General features: G+C 66.0%; 1 protein-coding gene across 2 annotated transcripts; it reads right to left on the bottom strand.

Moving 5' to 3' along the window:
* Positions 1-3516: 3516 nt before the first annotated feature.
* TNFRSF18 (TNF receptor superfamily member 18) lies at positions 3517-6466 on the bottom strand. 2 transcript variants are annotated; one of them, XM_033846220.2, is made up of 5 exons: positions 6303-6466; positions 5343-5465; positions 4448-4535; positions 4066-4265; positions 3517-3991 (listed from the first exon to the last, which is right to left on the bottom strand). In XM_033846220.2, the coding sequence occupies exons 1-5, from the start codon at positions 6457-6459 to the stop codon at positions 3681-3683; spliced, it is 879 nt and encodes a 292-aa protein (XP_033702111.2). In that variant the 5' UTR covers positions 6460-6466; the 3' UTR covers positions 3517-3680. The 2 variants fall into 2 exon arrangements, with proteins under 2 accessions (XP_033702111.2, XP_033702118.2); XM_033846227.2 differs by having other exon boundaries at positions 3749-3999.
* Positions 6467-10876: the final 4410 nt, after the last annotated feature.

Raw genomic sequence — 10876 nt, 5'->3', positions numbered from 1 at the left:
GAGCACTGTCGGCTGTGGGGCACCTGGGCATCTGGAGGTAGAAGGTGCCCCGACATGCAAACGATGTGCTGGGCCCCCTGCAGCAGCTCGAGGAGCAGCCTCAGCGGGGGGGGGGGGGGGGGGGGCGGGGGGGGGGGGGAGGGGGCACTCCTAGTGCCTGGGACGGGGCTGCCCAGCACTGCAGCTGGAGCTCGTAATCCTAGGCGAGAGCTGAGGGCCTCTGCCTCCCCTCCCCCTTGTCTGCCTGCTTGGACCCAGCACCACCCAGGGACCCATCCCTGCAGCCCCCACTGGAGGCCCTCACCCTGGCAGCCACTGGGGCCTCCCTCAGCGCCTGGCAGTCAGGGTTCTGCCCTGGCCAAAGAGCCCACGGAGCCCTGAGGACTCAGAGGACCCCCCTCACACCCCTCTTCCCTGGAACGCGTCTCCAAAAAGAGGGGTCTGGAGCAGCCATGGCCCGAATCACTGTCTCTGGAAAGCACCTCAGCCCCAAAGCGTCCTGCGAAGATGTCTGCCTCTCCACCTAGGTGTGGCTACTTCTTGGTGGGAAGGGGGCGTCCAAGGCCCTGCAAACCACAGCGGGGTGGGAGCTCAGCCCAGCTGCTGGAGGAGTGGCCCTGCTGCTGAAACCGTGGCGGGGGAGCCGGGGAGGAGTGATGGCCCAGGTCCCGGTCAGGGCCCTTGAATGGCCAGACTTAGCACCATGGACCTATCTGATCGATGAGTTCGCATCCCAGCACCAGGGGGCAGCCAGGGACCACCTGCCCTTGGAAGGCCCCCTGAAGCTGCCCTAGGACTGGGGCTGGGAGGGGCTGGCAACCAGTTCTGCTAGGGTGGGTTCCCTCCCTATGCCCCTCAGGGGTCTCTCGGTCCGCTTGCGGAGGGGCCGTGTCTCACAGTGGCTGAGTCCAGGTCTCAGTAGAGGGAGGGTCAGGGGCCTTTTCCAGCCAGGTGAGGCGGTGTGGCTGCGGCGGAAGCACTTCTGGGAACAGAGGACGGCCTCTAGGCCCTTATCTGAGGCTGAACTGACACTAGATTCCGACCCCAGGGGGAGGAGTTGTGGTTTTCCGGAGCAGCTGGAGGGCCCCTCTGGTTGGTGTAAGGCCAACTGGCCCGAGGCAGGGGAACGCAATCAGATTCCCAGGTTGTATCAGACCGAAATTCTCCGGACCACCCAGTTCCAGAAACTGCCCTGGAGACTTTCCGGACCACCCAGTTCCAGGAACTGACCTGGGGACTTTGAACCCAGCCCAGCCTTCCCGCCTTTCGAGGGGCGGGACTAACGGTCCCCCAGGATACCCGAAAAGACCACCAAATAAGGAATACCCTGCGTCCTCCCGGATTCACCACACCCCTCTCCCTTCTTCCCCTATAAAATCTTGCCCGACCCTCGCCTGGGCGCGACTTCTCTGGCCCCTTTCTCTCGGACCAGCGAACCTCGCCCAGGAGCGCTCCCTAATCTCTGGACCAGTGCACCTCGCCCAGGAGCGCTCCCTAATCTCTCGGACCAGTGCACCTCGCCCGGGAGCGCTCCCTAATACAGCTCACTTGAAGCTTTCCTCTGTTTCGCGGTGCCGTTTGTTAAGATCCGACCTTACAGCTGGGGGGGGGGGTGGTTTCCCGGGGGAAACAGCGAGGGGTGTGGAGCTGGCGTGAGCAGAGTCTCATCTTGGGGTCCCTCTTGGGCTTGGTGACCCAGGTGGGCACATATCTGCCCCCATTCCAGGAAGCTGGCCTGAGTGGGGGTGGGGAGCCCCTCACAGCACCAGCACCCTCCGTCCCCCACGCGCCGGCACCCTTGAGTCCCCTGCGCCTCCTGCCGCCCTGGGGGGTCTCCCTCCTCCCAGCCTGGACTTGCTCAGGCCACCCGACCAAAGTGCCTGGTGGCAGCCTGTGCACGCTGGGCCTGGGTGCCCCAGCAGAGCCTCCAGCCTTGGCCCTGAAGCCAGCCCCTCCCTGCTCTGTGGGACCCCAGCTGGGGAGGGAGGTGAGTCCAGCAGGAAGGGAGAGGGGAGGGAGCAGATGCAGCGGCGGTGACCAGGGTCCGGGCAGGCCTGGTGGGGCAGAGGCCTCTCTGCTGACAGCAGGCCAGCGTGGAGGGAGGTGGCGGCTCCGGTGGCAGTGGCTCCGCGGAGCCCTTCCGAAGCGCTGAGCTCCCTGGGCAGAACCCCCTCCCGGCCCCCCATGAGCCTGGCCTCACTCTCCCAATCCCTCCACTGGGCTGGGCGAGTCCCAGCGTCCCCGCCCCTCCGCGGGGCAGGAATCCCCCGCCCGCTCGCCTCACCCCACTGCCCCCGCTGCCCCGCACTGACGTTCAGGGAGCTTGTCCCACGCAGGCCGCCCGCGAGGACTTTCCGCGCTGCGTCAGCAGAACGCACTCGACACCTGACTCACAGCCTCAGCAGGGGGCTGGGCCAGGGCTGGGGACCCCTTTCCTATACGTGGGAGTGGGGCAGTCAAGGGACCCAGAGGTGTGTGGGGGAGGGGTTGACAGGACAGGAGATCTGGCCTGAGGACAGAGGGGCCAAGGGGTGTGGCAGGCAGGTCCCGGAACACCTGGCTGTCTCCCCTGAGGTCGCTCACTTGGCCCCAGGGGCTGCCCAGAGCCAGGAGCCGAGGGGCTGGGAGAAGGGGCTGAGGGAGGGGTCCTTCCCCTGTGGGTGGTCCCAGAGCACCCCCCACCCCCTGCCTCCTTCCAGGGGTGGAAGTGGGCAGTGCCCCATGCGGTGGGGGGTGGAGGGCGACGCAGAACCCTCTCTCCTCCACCTGCCTTCTGTGAGCTGGGCCCACCTGCCCACTGGGACTGGGTCGGGGTCAAGGGGCTCTCCTGGGCAGCGTGCAGGTGGGAGGGGAGGGCATGGTAGGTGGGGGAGGTGCTGTGCTAGAGCACTGAGCTACAGACAGACAGGTGGCCAGGTGTGCTGGCACCTGGAGAGTGCAGCTGCTGAGACTGCCTGCCACGCCCTGGATGCCACAGAGCCCTGTCAGGAGGCTGAAAAACTACTGCTCGCCTCTGCTGGGCAGGACCCCAGGACCGCCCCGAGGGACCCGTGAGGTGACGGAGGCCAGTAGGAGGGCTTGGAGAGAGGGCGGGACCAGGCCATTCTGAGGCTGTCCACATCCTCCAGGAAGTGTTGGGTATAGAAACTGACCTTGCCCCGGATTGGGGACCCCAGTGACGCAAGGGCCGGCGCCCCATGGGGCCAGCAGGATGTGCGGCCAGCCCGGAACCAGAAGCCGGAGCAGCGGTGGCCCAGAGACCAGACACACACCAAGGAACCCAGTGTCCCAACAAGCGCCAGGCAGGCCACTGGAGGACAAGTGTTGGACGGGGCAGCCCAGCGGCACAGAGGGCAGGTGTGCAGCACAGCAGGTCGCCCCGTGGTCTCGGCTGTGGGCTTGTGTCTAGGACTGGAATGGCCCTAGCTTCTACCCCACCCCCCCCACCTAGGCTGGGAGGGGGCTGTGAGAACTGGCGGGGGAGACCCCGGAGCCTGTCCCCTCCCCACTCCCAGCACACGGCCACTCAGGCCACCGGACAAGCGTTTATTGAGTGCCGCCTGCAGCCAGGTCCTGTGCCCGTGGCCTCCTGTCCTGGGAACCAAGGAGCCACGGGCCCCACCCCAGCGGGGCCAGCAAGAGAGGCAGGCAGCCACGGTGCGCCTCTGTCCCCCTGGGGTTCAGCCACAGCTGCCTCCTCTCCTGCGTGATCCGGAGCACTGGTCACTGTCACCATCCCCCACCTGTTTCCGCCATTGAGGGGAGCAGGGCCGGGCCCAGAGCCGGGGCCCCACGGCAGGGCGCAGAGCCCTTGCTCCTGCGGGCCAGCCTGCGCCAGCTCCGGGAGGGTCTGGCACGGGCGCTCCGGGCCTCAAACCCACAGGTCCTCCAGGCGGCCCTTGTTCTCCGACAGTGGCTCGCCCCACTCCTCCTCGGGGAGCTGGCAGCTGCAGGCGTCCTCGGGCGGGGGTGGCGGGGCCTCTAGGAGCAGCTGCGTCTCTGCAGAGGGGCTGCGGTTAGCAGGCAGGCAGGGGCCCCCCTCCCCGTCCCCAGGGCACAACTGACCTGGGGGCCGTGCTCTCTGCCTCCTCAGTTGCCAGACGTGCAGGCTGAGTTGGGCCACGGTCAGGGCCAGGATGCAGGCGGCCAGGCCGAGGACGGCGGTCAGCAGGCCACGCGGCTCCGTGGGCGGCAGCCCTGGGCTGCACACGGCATCGTGCGTCTTGTTCCCGGGGAACACAGTGGGAAACCCAAGCTTGGAGCAGCTGGGACGCACAGACACAGAGCCCTCGGTCAGCCCTCGGCCACCTGAGCAGCCCCTCAGCAAGGCTGCTGCCCTCCGAGCCGTTGTGGGGGGGGCGGTCACTGCACCAGAAGGGACAGCAGAGGCACCACCCTCGAGCCCACCTGGACCACCCGGCCACTGGAAGTCCCCACCAGGACTCACTCTGCCCAAGGTTTGCAGCGGCCCTCACGGCCCCCAGAGAAGGTCCCCGCGGCACAGTCGAAGCACTCGAAGCCGAAGTTGAACTTCCCTGGAGACAGAGGGACAGACGGACACAGGCTGCGAGGGCAGCTGGTGTGGCCGAGGTGAGACCCCCACCTCATCTGTTTGACAGGGGCCCCAGGTGGCCACAGGACCAGGACCTGGGATAAATCAGGTCCCCCAGGTGCCCCTTTGCAGGGCAGGCCATGACTCTGGGCTCAGTGGAGGGTCCCTGATGGGGATATGGGGGAGGGGAGGGACCTGCCTGCAGAGGCTAGAGTGTATGTGGTGGGAGGAAGGGGTGGAAGCCGAGGCCACGCAAGAGCTAGGCTGGGCCTTCGCTCGGTCCGGAGGCCGGAAGGCGGGAGACCGGGGAGGGTCCCGGAGAGAGGGGTGAGGCTCTGCCCCAGCTGCCTCTAGGCCCGGCGCCATCCAACCTCACACAGCCCCCCCTCCGCCCTCACTCTCCCGGCCCACATGTGCTCAGCCAGGCGCCCCCGCATCGGGTCAGGGTGAGTGCAGGACCTGGGCGTAGTCAGAGCCAGGGCCTAAGGGCCAGACAGCCTCTGGATACCCCCACTGTTCCTCACAACCAGCGCTTAGGGGCATCGTCTCTGGATGGAGAAGCTCAGGCCAAGAGAGAGAAGGAAAGGCTCCCAGAGCCACACCAACAGGAGGCACTGTGACCCCAATGTGGGCTGAGATGCTAAAGCCAGAGAGCGCCCCCCTACCCCGCCAGGGTGCTGCAAGACCCCCAGTGCTGGCGCCCACCTGCCCGGAGGACGTGTCCGTGCCCACCACTTGCGAGCTTCCTTGCACACCTGGCCTGCCCGGGCCACCCCCACCTGCCACTTACCTACAGGCCACGCCCCCTGGCCAGGCGGACAGGAGTAGTACTTGCAGCTCTTACACTGGGGGTCTCCACAGTGGAACTCAGGCTGGATACACTGGCAGTCCGGCTCGGGACAGACCCCCTCAGCTGGCAGGGGGCAAGCAGCCCTCTCAGCAGCTGGGCCGAGCCGCCCTCCCCTGGATGCCCCCCTCCTGGCCCTCCAGGGAAATGGGGGTGGCAGGGCAGCCCCAGCGGGCAGCACACCTGTCTGGGAGCCAGGACCCTGGCTCGGCCCAGCTGTGTCCCTCCCTCCTGGGCGCCCAGCTCCTCCACTCACCAGGCCTGGCTGCATCCCCCAACCGTCCCAAGCTGCTCCCACCCATGGTGGCCATGACTCGGCATGTGACCCTGAGCCGTTCCTTCCTGGGAGACCTACTCCCCCTCCCCTGTGTGGGTCCTGCACTGCCCTCAGCTGCCAGGACCCTTGAGGCAGCCTGCCCGTCCCTCCCTGACCGCCGTCCATGGCTCCGCCGCACTGAGACCTGGACTCTCAGAGCCCCCTTCCCACTCCCCAGGTCCTGGCAGGGGGACACTCTGGGTGTTTTCCCTGCAATATCTGTCCCCAAACTGACCCATTTCACCTGCCCCTCACCCATAGATGCAGGTCTGAGGCAGGGAGCTGGGAGAAAGAGGGGTGCAACCCTAAACTGGGCAAGAAGTGGCCTGAGTGATGGCCAAGGGCTCACTCCCCACTCGGAAGGAACGGGGACAGCCCTCCTCCACCTTGGGACGTCAGACCTGCCTTGGGGAAGGCTCCTACACTCCTTGCCCCCGCCCACCCCCCACCCCCCAGGCCACTGGCCCGGTCTGGGCGGCTTCCGCCTCCCCGGATTGCGCTGGGATCAGGGCTCTGGACTCGGAAAACTACGGGGGGACGGGGCGCAGCGCTCTGCCCTCCGCGCAGGGGCTCCCGGCCCGCCTTACCTGGGGTGCACGAGCGGCAGCAGCGCGCGCTGGTCCCCGTCCCATGCAGATGGCGGCCGGGGTCGCAGCTCAGACCCCCGGGGGGGTGCTGGGCCAGGCCCAGCGCGCAGAGCAGCGCGACGCCGCACAGGGCCACGCGCGCGACCCTCACCCCCATGGCACCCGCGGCACCCATGGCCGCGCGCGGCTCCGCGGTTTTAGGAGGCCGGCCCCTTCCGAACACGCCCAGACCCCGCCCCGCAGGCCGCCCCGCCTCTGCCACTCCCCAAGGGGTCCCGAGGAATTGTTCCCATGGGGGACCCCCCAAGACTCTGCGACTCGGAATCCAGGGCATGGGCAGAGGTTTGGGGCAGTGAGACTGCTCTGGGGATTTCAGCAGTGGGCACGTGTTGTCACGTCTGTCCAAAGCACAGGACGCACCGCACGGAGGGACCCTGGTGTCAACTAGGGACTCTGGGTGACATGACCTGTCAGTGCAGGTTCGTCGTGTGTAACAACTGCACACTCTTCGGGGATATTTATGGGGGGTAGGCTTCCCCTCACTGTTGCCGTGAACCTAAAACTGCTATAAAAGATAAGTTCTTTTTTTAAAAACTTCAAGGGATGGGACTTCTCTGGTGGTCCAGTGGTTGGGACTCTGCGCTTTCACTGCCAGGGGCCCGGGTTCGATCCCTGGTCAGGGAACTGAGATCTGGCATGCCCACAGGGACCCCAAGGGAGAAGAGAAGGTCCCATCACAGGCTGCAGAGCACCTGACCACGGACGAGGGGGCATGCGGGAGACCCACATGGGGGGTGACCTTGGGGGATTCCTAAGTGATCATGCCCTTTGGCCCGGGCATTCTTATCCGGAAACTAAATATGACCCAAATGTGTGTGCCTTGTCGGGGGAAACACCGCGTATACCCAGGCACATCCTTGGGGGGGGGGGCGGGGGGAGGGGGTCAGAAATGTTTTCTATGTAAAACTTGTGGCCTCCGGGCCTGAAGGAACTGGAGTGTGCGTGGGCACCGGATGCGGGGTGGCAGACAGTGCCCTGAGTCATTGGGGTGGGGTGCGCCCCCAACAAGGGTGGACTCAGCAGGGACCATTCCTGGCTGAGCCCCCTCCCCACCTCCAGCTTCTTCCGGGGGACTCCACGGGCTTTTAAAGATCTTCTCTGACGCCCAAAGCAGGTGGGATGAGACACTTCGTCCTCTGTGAAGCCTCCAGACCCCACACCCCACACCTACCAGAAGTCCTCGAATCCCAGCACTGAGCAGCCTCAGAACCCATCCAGGGGTCAGGACAAGCCCCCTGCACCCCGCCTTTCTGGAGATTAGAACAAGCTCCCCCCCACCCCGCCCCAAATTGGCCAACGGGGCCTGGCTGGGCTCTTGACATGCAAGCCCCCCATAGCCACACACACACTTGTGGGCTGCAGCCTCGCTGATGCCTGCTGGGAAGAGCTGGCTAGGAGAGGCCAGGGCGTTGATTGAACCCTGACGCTGGGGGAAGAGGGGGCTGCAACTCTGCTGGGCAGATGTCAACCCAGATCTCCCCACACAAATCCAGTCATCCTGGAGGATGTGGAAGGCCGGCCCCGACGGAGCTCTTGAGCCACAGAGAGCCTCCAACTCACCGTGAGACTGTCTCTTGTCTGTCTGAGCCTCAGTTTCCCCACCTGGCACCAAAGGGCTTGGGGGCCCGGCCTCCCCCAGGAAGCCTCCCCAGATTTCTCAGCCCTCCAGTTGAGGCTTGGTACAGGGGCAGCGGGTGGAGACCTCTGGGAACGCTGCAGGGGTGGGCAGTGGGGTGCCAGGAATGTGATTCTGGTGGCGCCCACCGGCTGGAGGTGTGTGGCCGGCTGTGACCTGGTGACCTGGGCAGACCCAGAAGACTTGGTTTGAGACCCTCTGAGACCTGCAGCTGCCGCCTCGCCTGATGGGGCATCTGTCCTTTTCAGAGGAAAATGACAGGGATTAGCAGTTTTGTGACTCAACTATCGTTTTCAAGTCCCAGGATGCGCAGGGCCCTCCTCAGAGAAGCAGCTGGGCCCTGCAGGAGAGGGAGGGGTCTCCAGGACAGCTCTGGCTGCTACGGGGTAAGGTGAGGCCACCCTGTCTGAGGACCCCCAGGCCTCGGCTCAGCTCCTAGATGGGGAGGAGGGTCTGAGCCATCCCGGGACCCCAGGGAAAGGTCAGGAGTGGAGAACTCAGCAGTCCTGGCCCTTCTGCCCATGTTCAAGGCCTGAGCAGTCCGGTCTGTACCAGGACGGCATCACCCCAATTCTGGTAAGCGCCTGAGAAAATATGATAAATCCCCTACAAATGACGTTTGTCTGACAAGATCATATCTGTTGGCCCTTCTGAAAGCTGGGCCAGCCCATCAGGCACCAGGGGGCAGCTGTCTGCCCGAGGGGGGCTGCCACCCGCAGCAGCAGGAAACCAGAGGCAGGGCTGTGTGTAACAAGAGGCAAAAGCGCCGTCGGGGTTGGGGGCCTGCGCCTGCTCTCCTGTCCCTGAGGCTCCGGAAGGCCCCTCCCACACAGGCACTGGGTTACCGCGAGCTTCTGTAACCGGGCGCTGCGGGGGAGATGGTTTCTATCTGCTCGCGGTATTTTCCTATCCTCTTTGAGCAGCTCGTCACATTTTTCATCATTTGTCTCAGCTCACACAAGTGACGTGCGTCCAGGGGGCAGAGGGTCCCAAGCAGAGTCCAGGGGTTAACCTGGAGGGCTGTGGGGCAGGATGGGGAGCCAGGTGGGGCCCTGGAGCAGGGAGGAGCCAGGGTGGGTGCCTGTGGGCCCCCCGGGGGGTGGGGGGAGCTCTGGCGGGGTTTCACACGGGAGGGGCGGTTGTCAGCAGAGACAGGAGTGGAGAGCGTGCTTAGCGGCAGCAACCGAGGAAAGTGAAGGTGACCAACCTCCTTCCACCCACCCGTCAGCTTTCAGAGGTGGAGCCACCAGGCTGGGGGCAAGGTGGGGGGCTCGCAGCTGGGAAGTCTGGGGAGGAAGCCCACGACCTTCGACCTTCCATTCCCCAAGGATCTGGCCCCTCCCCCAGGCCCCTTCATCAGGTCCCTTAGCTTCTCTGCACAGCCTGCACACTGCCCAGGGACCACAGGCCCCAGGCCAGTGGTGCCTGTTTGCTGCCCGTTTCCAGGGCAGAGAGGACGTATTGTGTTCACTGCTGCAACCCGAGATCTTTCCAAGAACACGTGGATGGTTCGGTCTCCCCTTTGCCCCCGGCAGGTCCAAGGGACCAGCCAGGGTTCAGAGGTTTGAGGAGAGGTGGGAGGGCCTCCAGGGCAGCTCTGCGGAGAAAGCCAGCTGGGGGGCGGGGGGGGGGGCAGCACACGTGTCAGGGGCGGACCTTTGGCCGCCGTGAGGGCACTGGCCTGTGGGATGATGCCCAGACCTGGCCCACAGGTGGGTGAAGGGAGGTAGCAGGCTGGGAGCTCAGAGGTGTGCATCTTTGCCAGGTCCACCGGTGGGGGGCCTCGGGCTGTCGCATTTCTCTGCTCCCACCTCCCACCCCCACCCCACGCCTGACCCCCCGCCCAGCACCTCGGTGGTCTTTTATTTCGGTTAGCAGTAGCTCTTAAATCTATCAGAAACCCCGAGGGCGCAAACTATGGGCTGCCTGTGGGCTGTGGAGCGTTTCCTCGCTGGCCCACGGCTCCGGCCTTAGATGAGCCGTTTAACCCGCCCACCTCGCCTGCGCGGAGGGGCGCTGTGGGGGGGGAGGGGTGGCGGGCCACAGCCCACGGCTCAGCCCGGTGTCCCCAGGGCGGGCTCGGCCCCAAGTCTGGGCAGCTGCCAGAGCAGGGGCTGCCCCCAGTGCCAGCCAGCGGGCCTGTCCGACCACTCGGCCTCGCACAGCCCACGCTGGTGCCCACGCACGCTTGGGTTTCCCGCCTGGGAACCTTTTCACATAAAGCTGCACGTTTTGTTCGTGCCCAGGGTGGACGAAAGGCCAGCCCAGTCAGAAGCCTCCAGTTTCCCTGAGGGACTCGGGGGCCCTGCAGGCATCAGTGGGGGTCCCAGGGTCACCACACACTCAGGTCTAACAGGGCGTGGGGCTTGAGAAGAAACAGACGCTCGTGCCCTCTCCTGGGAGGGGCCCCAGAGACCCTGAGGGGTTGTCCTAAAACCCCCTTTGGGACCAGGGCCTCCTCAGGGCTCCCTCCCACCCAGCAGCCCCTGCCAGGCCCTCCCAAGTAGCCCCAGAGTGGGTGCGTGGGGTCCACCGGGCCGGGCTAGCATCGCGCTTGCCAGGCAGGCTCGCGGCTCCCCAGAGTGGGTGCGTGGGGTCCACCGGGCCGGGCTAGCATCGCGCTTGCCAGGCAGGGCCCGCGGCTCCCCAGAGTGGGTGCGTGGGGTCCACCGTGCCGGGCTAGCATCGCGCTTGCCAGGCAGGGCTCGCGGCTCCCCAGAGTGGGTGCGTGGGGTCCGTCGGGCCGGGCTAGCATCGCGCTTGCCAGGCAGGGCTCGCGGCTCCCCATGCACTTATTTTGGCTGCCACGCTCCCCAGAGGCGCTGGGAGGTGCCCAGCGAGCAGGACAGCAGCCCCAGGTCTCTGAGGGAGCCAGGGG

This window comes from Tursiops truncatus, chromosome 1 (assembly GCF_011762595.2).
Source record: "Tursiops truncatus isolate mTurTru1 chromosome 1, mTurTru1.mat.Y, whole genome shotgun sequence".
Classification (NCBI taxonomy): Eukaryota; Metazoa; Chordata; class Mammalia; order Artiodactyla; family Delphinidae; genus Tursiops; species Tursiops truncatus.
Note: the sequence above shows the minus strand (reverse complement) of the source record. Positions and strands in the feature narration are given on the sequence as shown.

Bases quoted from the DNA above. Each gene is read 5' to 3' on its own strand.
- TNFRSF18 (XM_033846220.2), bottom strand. From the start codon at position 6,459: ATGGGGGTGAGGGTCGCGCGCGTGGCCCTGTGCGGCGTCGCGCTGCTC. The intron at 5,466-6,302 runs GTAAGGCGGGCC...GCCCCCTGCCAG, and splicing joins CTGCCGCTCGTGCACCCCAG to CTGAGGGGGTCTGTCCCGAG. The intron at 4,266-4,447 runs GTGAGTCCTGGT...TGTGCGTCCCAG, and splicing joins CGCTGCAAACCTTGGGCAGA to CTGCTCCAAGCTTGGGTTTC.